The sequence below is a fragment of the Macaca mulatta genome, chromosome 18, assembly GCF_049350105.2.
Source record: "Macaca mulatta isolate MMU2019108-1 chromosome 18, T2T-MMU8v2.0, whole genome shotgun sequence".
In the NCBI taxonomy this organism is placed as follows: Eukaryota; Metazoa; Chordata; class Mammalia; order Primates; family Cercopithecidae; genus Macaca; species Macaca mulatta.
The window spans coordinates 73,896,746-73,916,246 of record NC_133423.1 but is presented as its reverse complement, the minus strand read 5'-3'; the positions used below and the strand labels follow the sequence as shown (position 1 = coordinate 73,916,246).

The 19,501-nt window shown below is 41.4% G+C and overlaps 1 protein-coding gene, 1 non-coding gene and 1 pseudogene across 4 annotated transcripts in view; 2 read left to right on the top strand and 1 right to left on the bottom strand.

Annotated features, from left to right (window-relative positions):
* The window catches only part of SMCHD1 (structural maintenance of chromosomes flexible hinge domain containing 1), a 151,132-nt gene extending 138,381 nt beyond the window's left edge, over positions 1-12,751 (bottom strand). For 2 of the 3 annotated variants that reach the window (XM_077974544.1, XM_077974543.1), the window contains exons 1-3: positions 12,378-12,751; positions 2,905-2,980; positions 2,108-2,269 (exon numbers count right to left, since the gene is read on the bottom strand). In XM_077974544.1, the coding sequence (XP_077830670.1) occupies positions 2,108-2,269; positions 2,905-2,980; positions 12,378-12,563 (424 nt within the window). In that variant the 5' untranslated portion in view covers positions 12,564-12,751. 3 annotated transcript variants of the gene reach the window in all.
* A 2,186-nt stretch (positions 12,752-14,937) lies between these two features.
* On the top strand, positions 14,938-15,892 carry LOC100429971 (chromobox protein homolog 3-like; annotated as a pseudogene).
* Positions 15,893-18,944: 3,052 nt separating this feature from the next.
* On the top strand, positions 18,945-19,051 carry LOC114673935 (U6 spliceosomal RNA). Its single transcript, XR_003724773.2, has one exon. It is a non-coding gene; the product is annotated as a U6 spliceosomal RNA (small nuclear RNA).
* Positions 19,052-19,501: the final 450 nt, after the last annotated feature.

Below are 19,501 nucleotides of genomic sequence, written 5' to 3'. Positions count from 1 at the left end.
AACTGGCCGGGCGCGGTGGCTCAAGCCTGTAATCCCAGCACTTTGGGAGGCCGAGACGGGCGGATCACGAGGTCAGGAGATCAAGACCATTCTGGCTAACCCGGTGAAACCCCGTCTCTACTGAAAAAATACAAAAAACTAGCCAGGCGAGGTCGTGGGCGCCTGTAGTCCCAGCTACTCGAGAGGCTGAGGCAGGAGAATGGCGTAAACCCGGGAGGCGGAGCTTGCAGTGAGCTGAGATCCGGCCACTGCACTCCAGCCTGGGCGACAGAGCGAGACTCCGTTTCAAAAAAAAAAAAAAAAAGAAAAATTAGAACTGAAAATTAAAAATTGATCACTGGATTTAGTTGTTGGTAACCATAAAAGAGTGGTACAGTAGAGTGGTAGGTAAAAATGTCTGGTCAGAGTAGGAAAGAATGGGAGGAAGAGAAGTACTGCTGATAGCGAATGCAGTCAGCTCTCTGGAAGAGTTTTGCCATAAACAGAATCAAAAAACTTTAGGCAGTAGCCAGTGAAGGAAGTAAGACTTCAGTGTTTTTAAGATGGGAGAAGAGCTTTTCTGTACAAAAAGAACAACATGATAGGTAATAAATGTACTAGTTATATACTCAAGCTCTGAAGTCACTCTCTTAAAGTTTAAATGCTGGCTCCACTACTCCCTAGTAGTGTGGCCTTGGGCAAGTTACCTAAAATCTCTTAGTCCCAGTTAATTCTGCAAAACAGGATCTTTACCTAAATTATTTTCTAACATTAGCTACCACACAGGATTAAGGAGTAAATGAGACAATGCTCATAAGTACTTGGTACAACGCCTGGCACTGTAGCTGATAGTAATGATAGTAGCGGTAGTGTTATGTTAAGAAAGCACACAAAGATTTAGCCAGAAGAACATTCAGTGTCATTTGTAACCATAACAAAATTAAAAACAACCTAAATGTCTAATAGAAGAACACTGTTCAGACTGGGCATGGTGACTTATACCTGTAATCCCAGCACTTTGGGAGGCTGGGGCGGGAGGATCACTTAGGTCAGGAGTTTGAGACCAGCCTGGTCAACATGGTGAAACTCCGTCTCTACTAAAAACACAAAAATTAGCCAGGTGTGGTGGTGCATGCCTGTAATCCCAGATACTCGGGAGGCTGAGGCAGGAGAATCACTTGAACTCAGGAGGCAGAGGTTGCAGTGAGCCAAGATCACACCGCTGCACTCCAGCTTGGGTGACAGAGAGACTCTGTCTCAAAAAAAAAAAAGAATACTGCTCAAATAAATTATATTACCTAAATATTATCAAAATATACACAGAGAGACATATATATTAAAAGATGTTCACTTTATTTTTAAACAAAATGTAGGTTAAAGAAGTATGCACCATATAAAACCATTAAAAATCAAATAATATGAAAAGTTCTGAAACGATAAACACCAAAGTGTTAGTGGTGGTTATGTCTGGGTAATAGTGATATTATTTATGTTCTTTTTGCTTATCTATGTTTTCTAATTTCCTGCAAACAAGAATACACATATAATGAGAAAAAAATAATTTTAATACAAAAGTTTACGATGAACATGTAAATAGTATTAGACACTTTGGCAAGTCCAGAGAGAGAGGATTCAGTAAACCAATCGATTTGTAAAGATCACTAGCAAATGGTCCAGGGACAGGATAGAAACTAGCAAGTAGTAAAGGTAGAAAGAAATGATAAAGACATGGAAATATGAACACAAACTTCTTACTTACGCAATCTAGCTATATGTATTTGCAAAGTAAAACAACTATTTTCTTAATTGGGAAAGGTCTACGACAGGCCAGGAAATCAGGAGACGAGAGTATACAGGAGATGGAAAGCTATATAGGTACAAAACCCCTTATGAGTTGAAAAGAAAAGTTCTACTAGTAGGTTAGCTTTAAAGGACAGTTTTTTTTCACTGAAGATGACATAGGTAGAAGACATAATAATACTGTGATGAATCTGAGTAAGAAAGAAAATGAGTGGTCTTCTAATAAAGTATAATAAGAAGATTTATAAAAAGTGAAGGAATGGGACATGTGATCAGCGGATAAAGGCAGGTAATAGTTTATCAAAATTAGTATGAATGGGATACTTACGCAAAGGATTTTGTCCTTCACTGGCATAATATTCATACATGCCACTTTTAACCAGTGTGTCATAGTGAGGTAAGAAGTCAATTCGTTCTTTCGTAGCTGTCAGTAGTAACTGATTCACTGACTGTAGCAGGTACAAGGTGACTCCATCTTTAACAGTTTCATCTGTAATCAAGAGTGAAAATCGTAAGTGCCAGGTCAGCATCAGAAACTCAATTAACTTATAATTGTGAATATACAAACTCTATCTATGAAATATCTTTAATGATGGGAAAGAAAAACCCCCAATCATCTACCTGTAAACAAAGTCATGTTAAGGATATTAATGAAACAAGCACAAATACTTCCATTCATTTGAAACACTCAATTTTTAATAGGTTAAACTATCACAGGAAATCAGACAAGGATCTAAAATAGAGTGGTGTCAACATGAATGGAGAATGGTTAAATTCAGATGGAATCAGGCATGAAAAACCAGCAGGTCTTGGGAAACTAATTAGGTTAAAAAAAAGATAATGGAATAATCCAAGTTGGTTAGGAAAATTAGCTTCAGAAGATTTGTGCTAGGCAGAATCATCTTCTGTAGCCATAACTGATATCAACTATTTTTCTATAATCAAGCTTGAAAAATAAAACCTCTGTGCAAACTATGCATATAGCCAGTTTCCTCCCTCATCCCAACAAATTAACAAAAATCATCAACAGATTTAGATGCATATCTAATAAAATAGTTATTGCTATACCACGTACTAGACCTTATTAAATATAAAAGCATGAACTTAGTAACACAGTTTACCTACCAAAATTATCACAGGTAATTTCTTTCCTACTTGTTGTTGTAATAACAAAGTTTTCTTCAGGTGAAATGCCAAGTGTCTATCCAAAATAAGAAATAAAATCACTTATTACACAAAGGAAATAAATGTATTATTCAAATTTATAAAAATATGAAAACATTGACAGTACATAATTTTGTAACAATTACTACACTTATCTAGGAAATATAAAATTCAGTATATTTAAATTTTGCCTTTGCATAATTAATAGAGCATAAATCTATATAAATTACTTAACGAGGTCATTTTTTTCTGCTACTATAAGCAACCTAGGAACACTAGTGATTAGCTAAAACGTTTTGAAAGAGTTTTAACATCATCAGCAGGACCCACCCAGACAAAAGACATAGTATTTCATACCAATGTACAAGTTATCAACTTACTTGGAACAAAGTTTTAACATAACTCATGTTCATATAGACTAGATATTTAAGTATGCAAAAACAAAATAGAAGAAAACAGAAGTTAGCATTTTATAGTACGGAGGGAAGATAGCCATGCTTTGTAAGACATACAAGTCCATTCAAAAGAATAATTTTAAAAATTTAAGCAAATTATAAATTAGAAGGAAACTAGCCAGGCGCAGTAGCTCACGCCTGTAATCCCAGCACTTTGGGAGGCCAAGGCCGTCAGATCACAAGGTCAGGAGTTCGAGACCAGCCCGGCCAACATGGTGAAACCCCGTCTCTACTAAAAATACAAAAATTAGCCGGTGTGGTGGCACACACCTGTAATCTCAGCTACTCAGGAGGCTGAGGCAGGAGAACTGCTTGAACCAGGGAGGTGGAGGTTGCAGTGAGCCAAGATCACACCACTGCATTCCAGCCTGAGCAACAGAACGAGACTCTGTCTCAAAAAAAAAAAAAAAAAAAAAAATTAGAGGGAAATTGCAACAAGAAACAAAAGGTTGGTATCCTTAATAGACAAAAAGCCTTCATAAATCAAGACAAGGATCAACAAAGAGAAAAAGTGAAAAGACAAAAAAATGAAAAGGAGAAAATACAAATGACCAATGAACACACGAACTGTAAAATCTCATTAATCAAAAAATGAGAATTAGAAAAGCGGTTAACATTTTCATTTACATTAAAATTAAAAGATACATGCTCTGTCTAAAATGAAACAACACAGCAATATACAGTTAAGAGAAAAGGCTTCTGGTTCAGGTAGTAATGGACTAAAGATTAACATTCTTATTGAAAACAACTAAAAAATCTAAACTAGTGATACTCAAATCCTCAAAAATGATATTAATAAAAACCATTATTGTTCACCACTGGAATGAGCTAGGGCACCAACTTCTTACTCTGAACACTGACAAATTAAAGGGAAAGAACAAATTATTTACACTGCTTTTCTTGTATCAAAAGCATTTCAGGGTAACGAAAATAGCTCTAGCTGATGATGCAATGTTGTTCTTTAAAGAATTCCAGCTAATAAATACAGGAGGAGTGGCAAATCAGATCAAAACCTCCTTATGAAGGCATCCTGCTGAAATCACGTGAATCCCAAGATTTTAATGTTAGCATTGCTATGACTGGGTGAAACACCCACGCATCATGTGCCTCCCAATTAATATCACTTATTCTTATCAGGTAGGCAAAAATGTTAAATTCCGAGCCCATCAAGTGTAGGCCTCATATGAAGTATCAGTACTACCTACAAAGTAGTATTTGCCTCCTGACCCCAAAGAAGTTGAACCTAAATCAAATCAAGCCTTTAAAGCTAACTTCTAGTTTACAGAATATATACGGAGATAAAACAAATTAAGTAACATAGAAAAACAGCACAAACAAATCCATAATGTGGAATATTAAAGACCTAGTTGATTTCTTCAAGAGGTCAACTGCAGGAAAACTAAAGAGCCTGGGGCAAGAGGAATTTGCTCAAATGCTTTAAATTGAAAATAATTAGGAAACACAAAAAAACCAGTTTAACGTGAGAACTACGGCAGATCCTGATTTAAACCAACTATAAAAAGATACTTTTAAACATTCAGAGAACTCAATATGGACAGGGACATTAGATAATATTAAAAATGCTTAATTTTAATGGTTTGATAATACATATCCATGCTGAAGTATATGGGGTGAAATGACCTAAGACTTAGAATATGCCTTAAATACATTACAAAAGACAAAAATGCTAGTGTGGTAAATTCCTGTTAACTTGAATCTGGATGAGTACACTAGGGTTCATAACATGATTCTCTCTTTGTATGTGTCCGAAGCTTTTCATAAGAAAATTTCTACTTTAAAATATCCTGGAATAGACCAGTGGAAAAGAATAGAGGGCCCTAAAACAGGTCCACATATATATGCATGGAGAGCCTAGCAAACAGGAGAGGTGACATTACAAATTGGTGGGGAAATAATAAATTATCCAATGAATGATATTAAGACAACTAGTTGTCTCAACATGGAAACAGATAAAATCCGCACCTTAACTTACACAAAATAAACTCCAGGAGAATTAAAGCAGCTGTACTTTAGCCCAAAATTGTAAAAGGAAACATAAGGAAATAATTTTGAGTGAACATAAAGGGATTTCTGAAAAGGTACAGTGAGCCAGGCACAGTGGTTCACAGCTGCAATCCCAGCACTTTGGGAGGCCAAGGTGGGTGGATTGCTTGAGCTCAGGAGTTGGAGACCAGTCTGGGCAATGTGGTAAAAATGGAAAAAAATGTGGTAAAAATGGAAAAAAAATAAATAAATAACGGCATGGTGGTACACACGTGTAGTCACAGCCACTCAAAGAGGCTAAAGTTGGAGGATCCCCTGAGCCTAGGAGGCCGAGGCTGCAGTGAGCCGTGATCACACACTACTGCACTCCAGCTTGGGTGACTTCTGAGTGAGACCCTGTCTCAAAAGATGCAAATAGCACAAGTCATAAAGAAAAAGACCCAGACAACATAAAAAGATCAACATCACTAGTTATCAGAGAAATTAATATCACTTATTCTTATCAGGTAGGCAAAAATGTTAAATTCCGAGCCCATCAAGTGTAGGCCTCTGTACAGAGAAATGCACTGCTGATATGACTGAAAAAAAGTCAAACGTAAAGAAAGTAATTAATTTGGCATACTTTAGTCAACTTAAAAGATACTCATATTCCATGCAATTCCACCCTAGAAAAATAAAGCCATAAACATAAACTGACTGGGAAGATTCTATTTGTTTAACAGAGACAAAATCTGACCCTACAGATTTTTATTAGGTTTTATATAACCATGACAGTGGTGTATTTTTTAATTCATTACTACTTTTTTATTTCTATGATGTCCCAATTTTTTTTTGTTTGTTTGTTTTTTGGGTTTTTTGTTGTTGTTGTCACTGTTGTTGAGACGGAGTCTCGCTCTGTTGCCCAGACTGGAGTGCAATGGCACGGTCTCAGCTCACTGCAAGCTCCGCCTCCCAGGTTCACACCATTCTCCTGCCTCAGCCTTTCAAGTAGCTGGGACTACAGGCGTGCGCCACCACACCTGGCTAATTTTTGTATTTTTAGTAGAGACAGAGTTTCACCATGTTGGTCAGGCTGGTCTCAAACTCCTGACCTCAGGTGATCCGCCTGCCTCAGCCTCCCAAAGTGCTGGGATTAGAGTCGTGAGCCACCAGGCCTGGCCAATGTCCCACTTGTTATATCATATAATTATGCATCCTGCAGAACAAAATGTGCTTTTATAGGTACTGAAAAACTATGTGCAAATAAATGATTTTTTTAAGACCTATGTTCACCTACAAAGTATTTATATCTAATTATTCCATATAATCCCACATAAGTCTAATTTTTTTTTATTTTTTAATGTTTGAGTACTTTTCTAGGATAATTGCATATAATAGTTCATTTAGCCTTCACTAACTACATAGAAGACTCCCCCTATTTCCCAGCTGTCAAATTATCTACAGATAGGAATGCTAGCACCTTATTCTCTTCTTCAAACATTGACAACTGTGTTATCATTCCTGACCATCTAATTGTATCCAGTTTTGCCTGTATTTTCCTGCACTGGACCAAAGAGTTCATTTTCTTCTGATTTTTAATCCACATTAAAAACCCACAGATTTTTAATCCACATTAAAAACCCACAGATTTTTAATCCACATTAAAAACCCACAGATTTTTAATCCATAAAAACCCACAGATTTTTAGTCTATAAATCTATTATAATTCAATTAAGACACATAAAATATCTTTTTTTTTTTTTAAGTTCCTGGATATATGTGCAGAACATACAGGTTTGTTACACAGATATACATGTGCCATGGTGGTTTGCCGCATCTATCAACCCATTATCTAGGTTTTAAGCCCCACATGCGTTAGGTATTTGTCCTAATGCTCTCCCTCCCCTTGCCTCCTACTCTACAACAGGTCCTGGTGTGTGATGTTCCCCTCCCTATGTCCATGTGTTCTCATTGTTCAACTCCCACTTAAGAGAGAGAACACGCAGTGTTTGGTTTGCTGTTCCTGTGTTAGTCTGCTGAGAATGATGGCTTCCAGCTTCATCCATGTTCCTGCAAAGGACATGATCTCATTTCTTTTTATGGCTGCATAGTATTCCATGGTGTCTATGTGCTACATTATCTTTATCCAGTTGATCATCAATAGGCATTTGGGTTGGTTCCAAGTCTTTACTATTGTAAATAGTGCGGCAATAAACTTTAAAATTAATCCATAATAAAAATCCATGGTTTTTAATCCACATCAAAAATCCACATTAAATATCCATGGATTTTTCATCCATATTAAATATCCATGGATTTTTCACGGGGCACAGTGGCTCATGCCTGTAATCCCAGCACTTTGGGAGGCCGAGGTGGGTGGATCACCTGAGGTCAGGAGTTCCAGACCACCCTGGCCAACATGGTAAAACCCCATCTCTACTAAAAACACAAAAATTAGCTGGGCATGATAGCTGGTGCCTGTAATCCCAGCTATTCGGGAGGCTGAAGCAGGAGAATCGCCTGAACTTGGGAGGCGGAGGTTACAGTAAGCCAAGATTGCACCATTGCACTCCAGCCTGGGTGACAAGAGCAAAACTCCATCTCAAAAAAAAAAAAAAAAAACATGGATTTTTAATATATAAATCTATTATTATTTAAGACACACAAACTATTTGTTTTCCCTGCTTCATCTATAAAAATTATTTCTTGAATTCACAATTTTTCTAAGTATTTTATTTTATTATTGTTTGTTTGTTTTTTGAGACAGAGTCTAGCTCTGCCACCCAGACTAGAGTGCAGTGGTGTGTTCCCGGCTCACTGCAACTTCCGACTCCTGGGTTCCAGTGATTCTCCCTGCCTTAGCCTCTCGAGTAGCTGGGATTACAGGCACCCGCCACCAGATCCAGCTAGTTTTTGTATTTTTAGTAGAGACGGGGTTTCACCATGTTGGCCAGGCTGATCTCTAATTCCTGACCTCAGGTGATCCGCCCGCCTCGGCCTCCCAAAGTGTTGGGATTACAGGCGTAAGCCACCATGCCAGCCCCAACATCTCTTAAATATTTAAGGACCAACTGACTTGCAGTGTGTGAAATGATTACCTACCAAAATGATCAGTTAATTTTATTTTAAAAATTATTTTCTTTCACTATCTCTGAACAACAGGTAATTTTCATCCATGGATTAGTCAGAAACTACATACCTTAATTAGCATTGCTCTGAAACTCTGCAAACTAGCCAGCTTTTAATGTGGCTCCATTATATTTCGTTCCCCTACTATGGCACTTGCTACGCAATTGTTTTTTGCTTTTTTTTTTCCCCAAAATATCAGGTTTATTGTAGAAATTGATGAGTAAATCTTACATTAAAATACAAAGCACCTAGAATATAGCCGCAAAACAAAAAACACTGGAGCCACACAAAGGAAAAAGTAGACAACTTCTTCAAATGGGTGGTGGGGGGATATGCACACATGGGGCTTAATATCTGGGCATATTTAAGGACTAACCAAATGAGTCATCTTCTAATCGTTGATTCTGCAAGGCCATAAGGGCTCAAGTGAGTCAACAGCTGCTTATCAGAGGTCTAAGGGCTTCTTGCAGATTTGTCCTTTCCATTTCTTCCCTCTCCTTTTCCATGAGGTGAACTTTATTCAAATAACAATTTAGAGCCCGGCGTGGTGGCTCACACCTGTAATCCCAGGACTTTGGGAGGCCAAGGCAGGTGGATCACCTGAGGTCAGGAGTTCAAGATCAGCTTGGCCAACGTGGCAAAACCCCATCTCTACTAAAAGTATAAAAATTAGCCAGGCGTGGTGGCAGGCACCTGTAATCCCAGCTACTCAGGAGGCCGAGGCAGGAGAATCACTTGAACCTGGGAGACAGAGGTTGCAGTGAGCCAAGATGGCGCCACCGCACTCCAGCACGGGTGAGAGCGAGACTCTGTCTCAAAAAAACATAAATAAATAAATAAGTTTAGGATCATCCATAATAGTGCCTGACACTACAAACATTTATTGGTTTAATTTACATTTTAACAAAAACTTTAGTATATTATTTTGTCTCTTCCCCTAGGGACAAAAGTGATGATTCTAATAAAGAGTGTGGAGTAGTGAAAAAGAAGAAAAGAAAAAAATATATATATATGTATATATATATATATGCGCTTTGGAATCAAACTGACCTAAATTCCAAACCCAGTTTCACTGCTTGTTGACCATGTAATCTCAGATTATTAATTCAATGACTTAATTCAATTCTTCGAGTACGTAATGGAGACAAAGTTATGGGATCAGAGGCGTAATCTAATAATGCTTAAAAGAAGTCTAACAACAAAAAAGTTAGCCTTCCCAGCCTTCTTTTTTCTTACTAGTTGGTTCCTCTCATTTTTAACTAAATTTAAAATGTTTTCTAGCAGGATAAAGTGGGAGGAAGGAGGAAAATAATTAGTTAAAAGAAATATTTTCCTTGGTTTTCCAGTTGAAATATTGAAGGAAGGAATAAATACATCTGTTCCCTACAACAAAGAATGCCATTTGAGGAGTATAACAGAACGAACAGAGGTTCTGGGTTTGAATACTAACTTGAGTTTTACTATCTGAGTAATGAGTCACCATCTCCAAGACTGTGTTTATACTTCTGTAATAATAGGCCACTTATACTTCCTCTATTTATCTAAGAGTTACCGAGACATCTTACAAGAAAAAAGAGGGAAATAGTGCATTTCTAGAGGAAGGGTAAAGTAGCAAAACATTTTCAAAAAGCAATTTTAAAATACGAAACAAGAGCTTTAAAGATATGTCTCATCTTTGATCCAGTTCTAAGATTTCAAACTAAGCAAGCAATAATAAAGACATAAAAGGCTATGTATTGGCCGGGCGCGGTGGCTCAAGCCTGTAATCCCAGCACTTTGGGAGGCCGAGACGGGCGGATCATGAGGTCAGGAGATGGAGACCATCCTGGCTAACACGGTGAAACCCCGTCTCTACTAAAAAATACAAAAAAAACTAGCCGGGTGAGGTGGCGGGCGCCTGTAGTCCCAGCTACTCGGGAGGCTGAGGCAGGAGAATGGCGTGGACCTGGGAGGCGGAGCTTGCAGTGAGCTGAGATCCGGCCACTGCACTCCAGCCTGGGAGACAGAGCGAGACTCCGTCTCAAAAAAAAAAAAAAAAAAAAAGGCTATGTATTAAAAGACGTTTTTCCGCCGGGTGCAGGGGCTCACACCAGTAATCCCAGCACTTCGGGAGGCAGGTGGACCTCTTGAGCCCATGAGGTCGAGACGAGCCTGGGCAACACAGCAAAAACCCCGTATGTACGAAAAATACGAAAAAAAAAAAAATAGCTGGGCGTGGTGGCTACTTGGGAGACTGAGGTGGGAGGATCACCTGAGCCCGGGCATATCTGAGCCTGGGAAAATATTCATTATAGCTAAAATGAATTAGTTAAAATAAAAAAAATTAAAAGTAATGTAAACTTCAACAGAAAGGAGAGATTTGGTTACGTAAATAGTGGTAGCAAATGGACTATTTCAAATTTTGACTTGAAGACCTACATTAAAAGACACTTCTGACACTATTAAGTGAAAAAATTAAAGAATATAAAACACAGATTTTAGTAATTTAAAAAATGGAGTGTGAAGGAGGAGGAAGGCTGAGAAGAGTACTCTCAGGTGCTAAGAGTAGTCATACAGCAGTTTTACAGCGAGTAAAATATTTACTTTCTCCCCCCCGTCCATATTTTCTTTACTGATATTTTTACAATAAACATAATAAACGTAAAAAGTTTCCTTTTTGTAGAATGGTTCTGAATACAAAACATTCAACAAAAAAGAGCATTCATTCACCTTTCAAACACAAAGGGAATCTACTACATTCAGGCACAGAATTAACTTGAGTACATAGGTTTTTGTCTTCATTCATTTATCCATTCTAATCTGGGCATTTACAATGTGGCAGGCACAGTTCTAGACGCTGGGACTACAGCTGTGAACAAAAGAAAGGCCTTACGTCCCAAATCGTTTGCATTCTACGGATCATAATTTCAATTATTTCAGCAACCATACAGTTATATGGTCTAGAACATTTCTAAACTTATCAGCCTCAAGACAAAACACCGCTTCAAAGTTCTTTTTTTTCTTTGGAAGCTAAGTGTTCTTAACAGCTTAAAAAGGGACCTCATGTGGTTAATTCAGAGCATGACAATATTCCTTCTTCTAAGCTCAGGCAATGCCACCACCTCATATCTATAAAGTACATCACAGTTTAAAGCAGATTTCCCTACACGTTGATTTTTAAAGCAAACCAATACACGGGGTAGATACGTTCTCTGGTGTCCCGCAGTCACCCACACCAACCTCTGACTCGGTTTAGGAATTCCCAAGGCTTAGGGCTCAGCACATCAGAAGGCCAGCTCTACCTGCAGAGCTGACCTGGACAAGTGTCTCCGTGCGGAAGGACTCCCCTCCACCCGGCCCCGCCCCAGAAGGACCTGCAACCTTGACAGGGCAACCCGGGGACACCCCGCATCATCTAACGAACTCGGGGGAGATCGACTCCAGGAATTTCACAACTTCTCACCGTCGCAACACTCACAGCAGAGCCCCTGGGTGTTAACTCCCTTCTCTCGTTTTAAAAAAGTTACAAAGTAAAAACAGACACCAACGGCTTTCCCTAGACTGCAGGGCCGCGATCCGGCTAAGCGCGCCCAGGGCCCACACACGCTGAGGTCTCAACCCGGGGCCGCAAGGCCTCCCGTGGAAGGAGCGGAGGCAGAGGGAAGGCCACGGAGGAGCCGGCTCTGCACTCCGAGGCCCGGGCCAGGGCCCGCCCGACGCGTCCGGCCACCAGGTCACGGACATGGCGGGCACCTGGGAGGGAGAAGCCAAGGCCGCAGGACCAGGACCGGGTGACAGGTTTATTGCCCTCGGTGAGCAAGTTGAGTTTCTCGTCACCCTCCCACCCCCAAGTCTACACGCACATCCCTTCCTCGCCCCTCCGCGTACCTGACACACAGAGGCGCGAAATCCCGCGTAGTCCGAGCGCTCCCCGACCTGCAGAGACCGGTCCCCGAGCTCGGACTCCTTTTCGCGCCGGTCAAACAAGTACACCGTCCTGTGGCCGACGCCTCCGCCATCCTCCTTAGTCCCCACAGAGGCCCCGCCGGGCCCGCCGCCGTCCGCCGCTGCCATATTGGGGAGAAGGAGAAAAGACAGCGATGCCGGCCGCCGCCAGGCTCAGGGCTGAGGTGCGCGCTCCGCGCGGCGCCTCAGCTCCAGCTCCCAGGGCGGCTCGAGGCCTCGGCCCGGCGCGCTGCAGCTCCTCCTCAGCGGCGGCGGCCGAGCAGCGGCAGGCGCGAGGATCACCCGGGAACCGATTCAAACGCGCTCCTGCCCGTGCACCACGTCACTTCCGCGCCCCGCCACTCCTGAGGAGAAGGGGACGCGCGGCGCGCTCCTCACCGGGCCCGGGCCCAGCGCCTATCGCCGCCTACGCGAGCCTCCCGGTGCGACCTGCGACCAGAGCCGCCGCCGGGACTGTGGCGCAGGAGGAAGAGGGGTGGCGGGTGGCGGGCGGCAGCGAGGGGGCGGAGCGAATCCAGCAGGCCGCGCGGGCAGGGGCGGGGCTTCTCCGCGCGCGCGCGCCCGGGGCCCGCCTCCTCGGTCCTCGCGGAGTTGGAGGGAGGCTGAGTCCTTCGCGGGCGCCTGCGCCCTGCGGGTTGTCCTCAGAAGCCGAGCCTGGAGAGCAGGGCTCGGGGGCAGCGGGGGAATCTCCCGAAGAGCTGTGTTCTTTCGGCGGAAAGGGCCCCGCTGGCTTCCCGCCTCGCCATGATCCTGACTGAGCTTATAGGTGTCGAGCTCGCGGCGCCGCGCCGGCTGGCTAAGCCCTCTGCGGCTGGGTCGCGTGGACGCGGTGGCGGGAAGCTTCAGGCCCGCGGTACTCGCCGGGTGCAGAGTCCCCCGAAGCGAGCACCGCGAAGCTGGTCCGTGAGAACGTCAGAAGGGCACTCTGTGACGTCACAGCGTCCCCGCCCGCACCCTCTGGGGTCTCTGGAGCGCCGACGGCATTCGGGGTGCGGGGGTGACTCCAGTGCCCTAGTTTTCTCGCTACCTGCGCTTCGCGGTCTCCCACGTACCTGTAAATTGTGAAAGAATCCACGCCACAGTTACTGGGGTTAAATTAGATCTTCGCAAAATTCATAAGGCCTAATGCGTTTTCAATAAAAGCCTTTAATCGTCATTACTGGGCAACGTTTCTTTGACTATCCTTATCATGGGCAGGTAGTGCCCTAACTCAACAAATAAAATGCCATTGTTAGAAGACTAGGTTTACTCTCCAATTCTTAGAAGTCGTGACTATTGTATACTTGAGAGTGATATGTAAATTCAGAAACCCAAAGGTTTCTGGGTTTTTCAAATCTCAGACTATAAGCCTGGATAATAGTGCGTTTTCTGTTTTACTAGGTTTGCTAAAACGTTGTATGGACAGACTTACAGGTAAAAGTGTTACGTTAGAAACCTAGATTTGCTTGTTGATGTCAAGACGTTTCAAGGTCGTGGCGTATGTATGTATAATTGACTACACATATGCTAGAGGTAGACACCAATTGGAACGAAATTGTGAAGGCGTGTTTGGGGAACATAAATCGTTTGGCTAGAAGTGGGGAAAACTGAGCGGTAGATGGTGGAAGATAAAATTGGAAAGACATAAATTGTGGCCAAATGATGTGTATGTTCCTTAAGGTGGAGGTGGAGGAAGAGAAAACAAAAAAGTAATCCCTGATTCTAATGGGATTTCTTTGAAGTCTGATGTTTTATTTACCTTTCAAATTCATGCGAATGTCTCTTTCTATTCCTTTATATAGCGGTGTTTGAGTTAAATGACTCAAAGAAAAACACAGATTGTTTTTCTAATTCTTAGTTAATGGGTAAGATGAATTGCCTCTCTACTTCAGCAAATTGAGATTAGAGCTGGAGGTTCGTCATCAGGGCAATTTCTCATTTCTCTGTAATACCAAATTATACAAGCACACCTCTTTCATGTCTTTAGAAGAGATTTCACGATCATCTCTAAGAGATTTTTTTTTTAATGGTGCCAGAGAAGTGTACTGCAGTATTATGGGCAGCTCTTAGTGGTAACATTGATGTCTTATCTTGTTGAGAGATCGAGTCTGAATCAGTTTATTAATGGCAGTATGGCATCACTTTTGTTCTCAGAATATCAAACAATTTTTTTATCAAAGAAAGATGATGAGTTTGTTATTTATTTAATTTTCATCACAAGTAAATAAAAGCGTTTGAAATGACCCAGTTCCTTAATTAGTTCTCTTCAATTGACTCTTAATTTTTATTTTAATTAGCTATCTTTCTACAGAGTAAAATATTTAAGTGGCCTTGTATCATTTATTGCTACATAACAAACTTCCCCCAAATTTAGTGGTCCCTGAACAAGTTCCCCATTCCCTTCCTCCTTGGATTTAGCTCAAGCGTCAGTCAGGCAGCACAGACCCAGACCAGGTGCAGCTCAGAGGTGGTGAACAATGGCCCTTCATGTCTGCAATTAAAAATGGCCTCCAGTAAAACTACAGTCGTCCTTTGGTATCCTTGTGAAATTGGTTTCTAGACCAGGACCCCCATGGATAGGAAAATCCAAGGCTGCTCAAGTCCCTCATATAAAATGGTGAAGTATTTGCATACAACCTACAGACATTCTCCTGCATACTTTAAATCATGTCTAGATTACTTATAATACCTAATACAATATAAATGCTATGTAAATGGGTTGTTATACTGTATTGTTTTTCATTTGGATTTTTTGTTGTTTTATTGTGATTTTAAAATATGTTCTATCCTCAGTTGATAGAATCCAGGCAGGCGGAACCTAAGGATACTGAGGGCCACAGTACATTGCAAAAAAAAAAAAAAAGGGACAAAAGACTTAATGGAAAAGGTATAAAAAAGCTGATGGAGCAGAGCCTGAGGATTTTATGGTGGAAAAAGTACTACACCAAGGTGTGGTGAATGGGAAGGTAGAATATTCCCTGAAACGGAATGGATTTACACTTGCTGACAATAATTGAGAACCTGAAGAAAACTTAGATTTTCCTAATTGAACTATTTCTTAATCCTCAAAAAAACTGGTAAAGGAAAAGATAGTACAAAAAGAAAATCTTTATCCGATAGTGAATCTGATGACAGCAGATGAAAGGGATGCTACTGAAAAACCAGGGGACTCTTGATCCTAAGCAAACAATTGGTGCCACAGACTGCAGTGAAGAATTAATGTTTCTAACGGAATGGAAAGATTCCGATGAGGCCAACGCGGTGCTGGCAAAGAGGCAAACACGAAGTGTCCTCAAATTGCAAATTATTTTTATGAAGAGAGACTAACTTGGCATTCCTGTCCAGAAGATGAAACTCAAAAATTGTTGCACTGCAGTATACTGCCATATAGTGTGTGTGTGCGTGTGTAAAACCTAGGTCTTGATTTTCTTATTAGTGTGAAATATTCTATTTTTTTAAAAAATAGAGATAGAGTCTCACTATGTTGCCCAGGTTGGTCTCAAACTCTGGGCTCAAGTGATCCTCCTGCCTTGGCTTCCCAAAAGTGCTGGGACTACAGATATGAGCCACCGTGCCCAACCAGCTGTTTTCTAATGAAATCTATTTTCTACTTCAAAATCTTGTTTTGAAGTAGAATCGAGAGAGTTTTTGGGGTTTGTTTTGGGGATTTGTTGGGGGTTTTTCATCAATAGCACTTGTTACTTTTGAACATGTAGAAAAAAGCTTTTTGTAGCTGCTTTGTTTACCAGAAAAGAATATTTGATTCCATGGTATATTATTTCCTCTGCATTGGAGAACAGCTTTTCTAAATGTTGGGAACATTTTCCATAATCGTTACTCAATCATAACTTGTGTTTAACCTATAATGCCTAAAGCTATTCTGAATTTTTGTTTGTTTGTGTATATGTAAATACATACATACATAGTTGTGGTTTTGCTTTTTACATGACCTAAGAAATGGCATTTCACAATCATGGGTAAATTCAAGTTTTCTTCTGGAATGCCATCATTCTAAGCAGCCCAAGGAATAGATCACCTTAAGTTAAAATTTTTCCTAAAGCCACAATGTTTCAAATTGAATAATTTGTAATTAATTGGCCAAGTTAAATGCAATGTAAACAATTTAAATTGTACAATTTAAAGAAGCCAAATCAGAGCCGGGTGTGGTGGCTCATGCCTGTAATCCCAGCACTTTGGCAGGCCAGGCGGGCTGATCACCTGAGGTCGGGAGTTCAAGACCAGCCTGACCAACATGGAGAAACCCCATCTCCCCTAAAAATACTAAATTAGCCGGGCATGGTGGTGCATGCCTGTAATCTTAGCTACTTGGGAGGCTGAGGCAGGAGAACTACTTGAACCCGGGAGGCAGAGGTTGCGGTGAACTGAGATCGCACCATTGCACTCCAGGCTGGGCAATAAGAGCAAAACTCCTTCTCAAAAAAAGGAAGCCAAGTCAGAGTCTATAATGTCTACAGCTATAGTCATATAAAAGCAACAGTTTATTTGCAAAACCTTCTAAAAGGAGAAATTTTATCACCAACAACCTCCCTACTCAGATGAGGAAACCAGACAGATACTGATGTGGCTTTTCTTTTTTTTTAGACGGTCTTGTAATGTTGCCAAGACTGGTGTGCTATGGTACAGTTATAGCTAACTACAGCCTTGAACTCCTGGGTTCAAGCAATCCTTCCGCCTCAGCCTCCCAAGTAGCTAGGACTACAGGCACATGCCACCACACCCAGCTAATTTTAAAATTTCTTTGTAGAGATAGGGTCTTGCTTTCTTTTCCAAGCTGCTCTTGAACTGTCGGCCTTGAGCGACCCTCCCACCTCAGCTTCCCAAAGTGCTGGGATTGCAGACATAAACCACCACTCTCAGTCCCATACTGGTGTGTTTTAATTAGTCAAGCAAGGCTTAGCTAAGTGGGCATTTAAAGACTCCTTCTGAAGAGCCATTTCTTTACAAACAGTTGAAAATCTTATGCTATATTGGCCAAAAGGTCATAATTCATGGAATGTCTTTGTTCATGAAACTAAATAGATGGTTAGAGATGTTTAAGACCTGGTGGCATACATGGGTGAACAATTGCAATGTAAACTCTTGACTTGCATGCTTTTTCTTTACCTCAACCCATTGATTACATGTAGGCTCAATCATTTCACTATTTAGGTTACTGGTTCAGAAGAAGCCAGGAAAAACAATAACACTATAGTAATAAGAATGTTGCCTGACTGTGTATTGCTTACTTTCTTGTAGATACTGCTGAATAGCGATCAATACGTAGCTTTATATTTTTAAAAATAAATGACTTAGTGGCTTAAATAGGAATCATTTATTTGCTTGTGATCGACCATTTGGGCTAAGCTCAGCTGAACAGATCTTCTGCTGGCCTCACTTGAGATCACTTCAGCTTCAGTCAGCTGGTAACTTCACCAAGGCTGGATGGCTCACAATGGCCTCACTCACATGGCTGGCAGCTGAGGCTGTTGGTTAGCGCGCCTCAATTTTCCTCTAGTAGGCATCTTTAATAGCATAGCTTGGTTTCTTACTTGGTTGTCACAGCATTCCAAAAGAAAAGGCTCCGGTGTGCAAGTGCTTACGGAAGCTCTGCTTGCATTACATTTTCTTTCTTTCTTTCTTTCTTTCTTTCTTTTTTTTTTTTTTGAGACAGAGTCCCACTGTGTCACCCAGGCCGGAGTGCAGTGCGCAGTCTCGGCTCACTGCAGCCCCTGTCTCCTGAGTTCAAACAATTCTTCCACCTCAGCCTCCTTAGTAGCTGAGAGTATAGGTGTGCGCCACCATGCCGGGCTAATTTTTGTATTTTTAGTAGAGAAGAGAGTTCACCACGTTGGCCAGGCTGGTCTCCAACTCCGATCCACCCACTTCAGCCTCCCAAAATGCTGGGATTACAGGTGTGAGCCACTGCACCCAGTCTGCATCACGTTTTCTTTCTTTTTTTTTTTTTTTTTGATTGATATGAAGTCTCACTCTTGTCCCCAGGCTGGAGTACAATGGCGTGATCTCCGCTCCCTGCAACCTCCACCTCCCGGGTTCAAGTGATTCTCCTGCCTCAGCCTCCCTAGTAGCTGGGATTACAGGTGTGTGCCACCATTCCTGGCTAATTTTTGTGTTTTTAGTAGAGACAGGGTTTTACCATGTTGGCCAGGCAGGTCTCGAACTCCTGACCTCAGGTGATCCGCCTGCCTTGGCCTCCCAAAGTGTTGGGATTACAGGTGTGAGCCACTGTGCCTGGCCTACATTTTCTAATGTCCCACTGGCCAAAGCTAGTCATGCAGCCAAACCCCTGTGTCATCCACTCCCACAACAGAGGTAGGCTTACAAAAATCCCGATAGGGAGAATAGCGCTGTATCTGTATGTTGAAATGAGACGAGTTTGAAAAAGTATTGCAGATATATGGTAGCTGGCAAAAAGAAGGAAAATAAAAAGCAGTCTTGTTAGGATTTGCTGATGAGATTAAGTTTCCCCCAAATAAAAATACCTAGAAAATTGTGCTTGCTTTGGCAGCACATATACTAAAATGGGAATGATACAGAGAAGATTAGCATGGCCACTGCACTAGAATGACACACAAATCCCTGAAACATTCTGTATTATAAAAAAAATAAACATACCTAGAAAATAAAGGGCAAGTGCCGGGCGTAGTGGCTTACGCCTGTAATACCAGCACTTTGGGAGGCCGAGACGGGCAGATCACGAGTTCAAGAGATCAAGAGCATCCTGGGCAACATGGTGAAACCCCGTCTGTACTAAAAATACAAAAATTAGCTGGGCATGGTTCATGCTCCTGTAGTCCCAGCTACTCGGGAGAATTGCTTGAACCTGCGAGGCACAGGTTGCAGTGAGCTGAGATCGTGCCACTGCATTCCAGCCTGGCGACAGAGCGAGACTCTGTCTCTAAATAAATAAATAAATAAATACAAAGAAGGGCAAGGAAAGTGATTTTGGGGGGTTATTTTTTATTTTGCCCATTTGTGGGGAATTCTACAGGATGAAAGTGATTTTTTTAATACCTCTATCTTCTCAAATTTATTTATTTTTATTATTT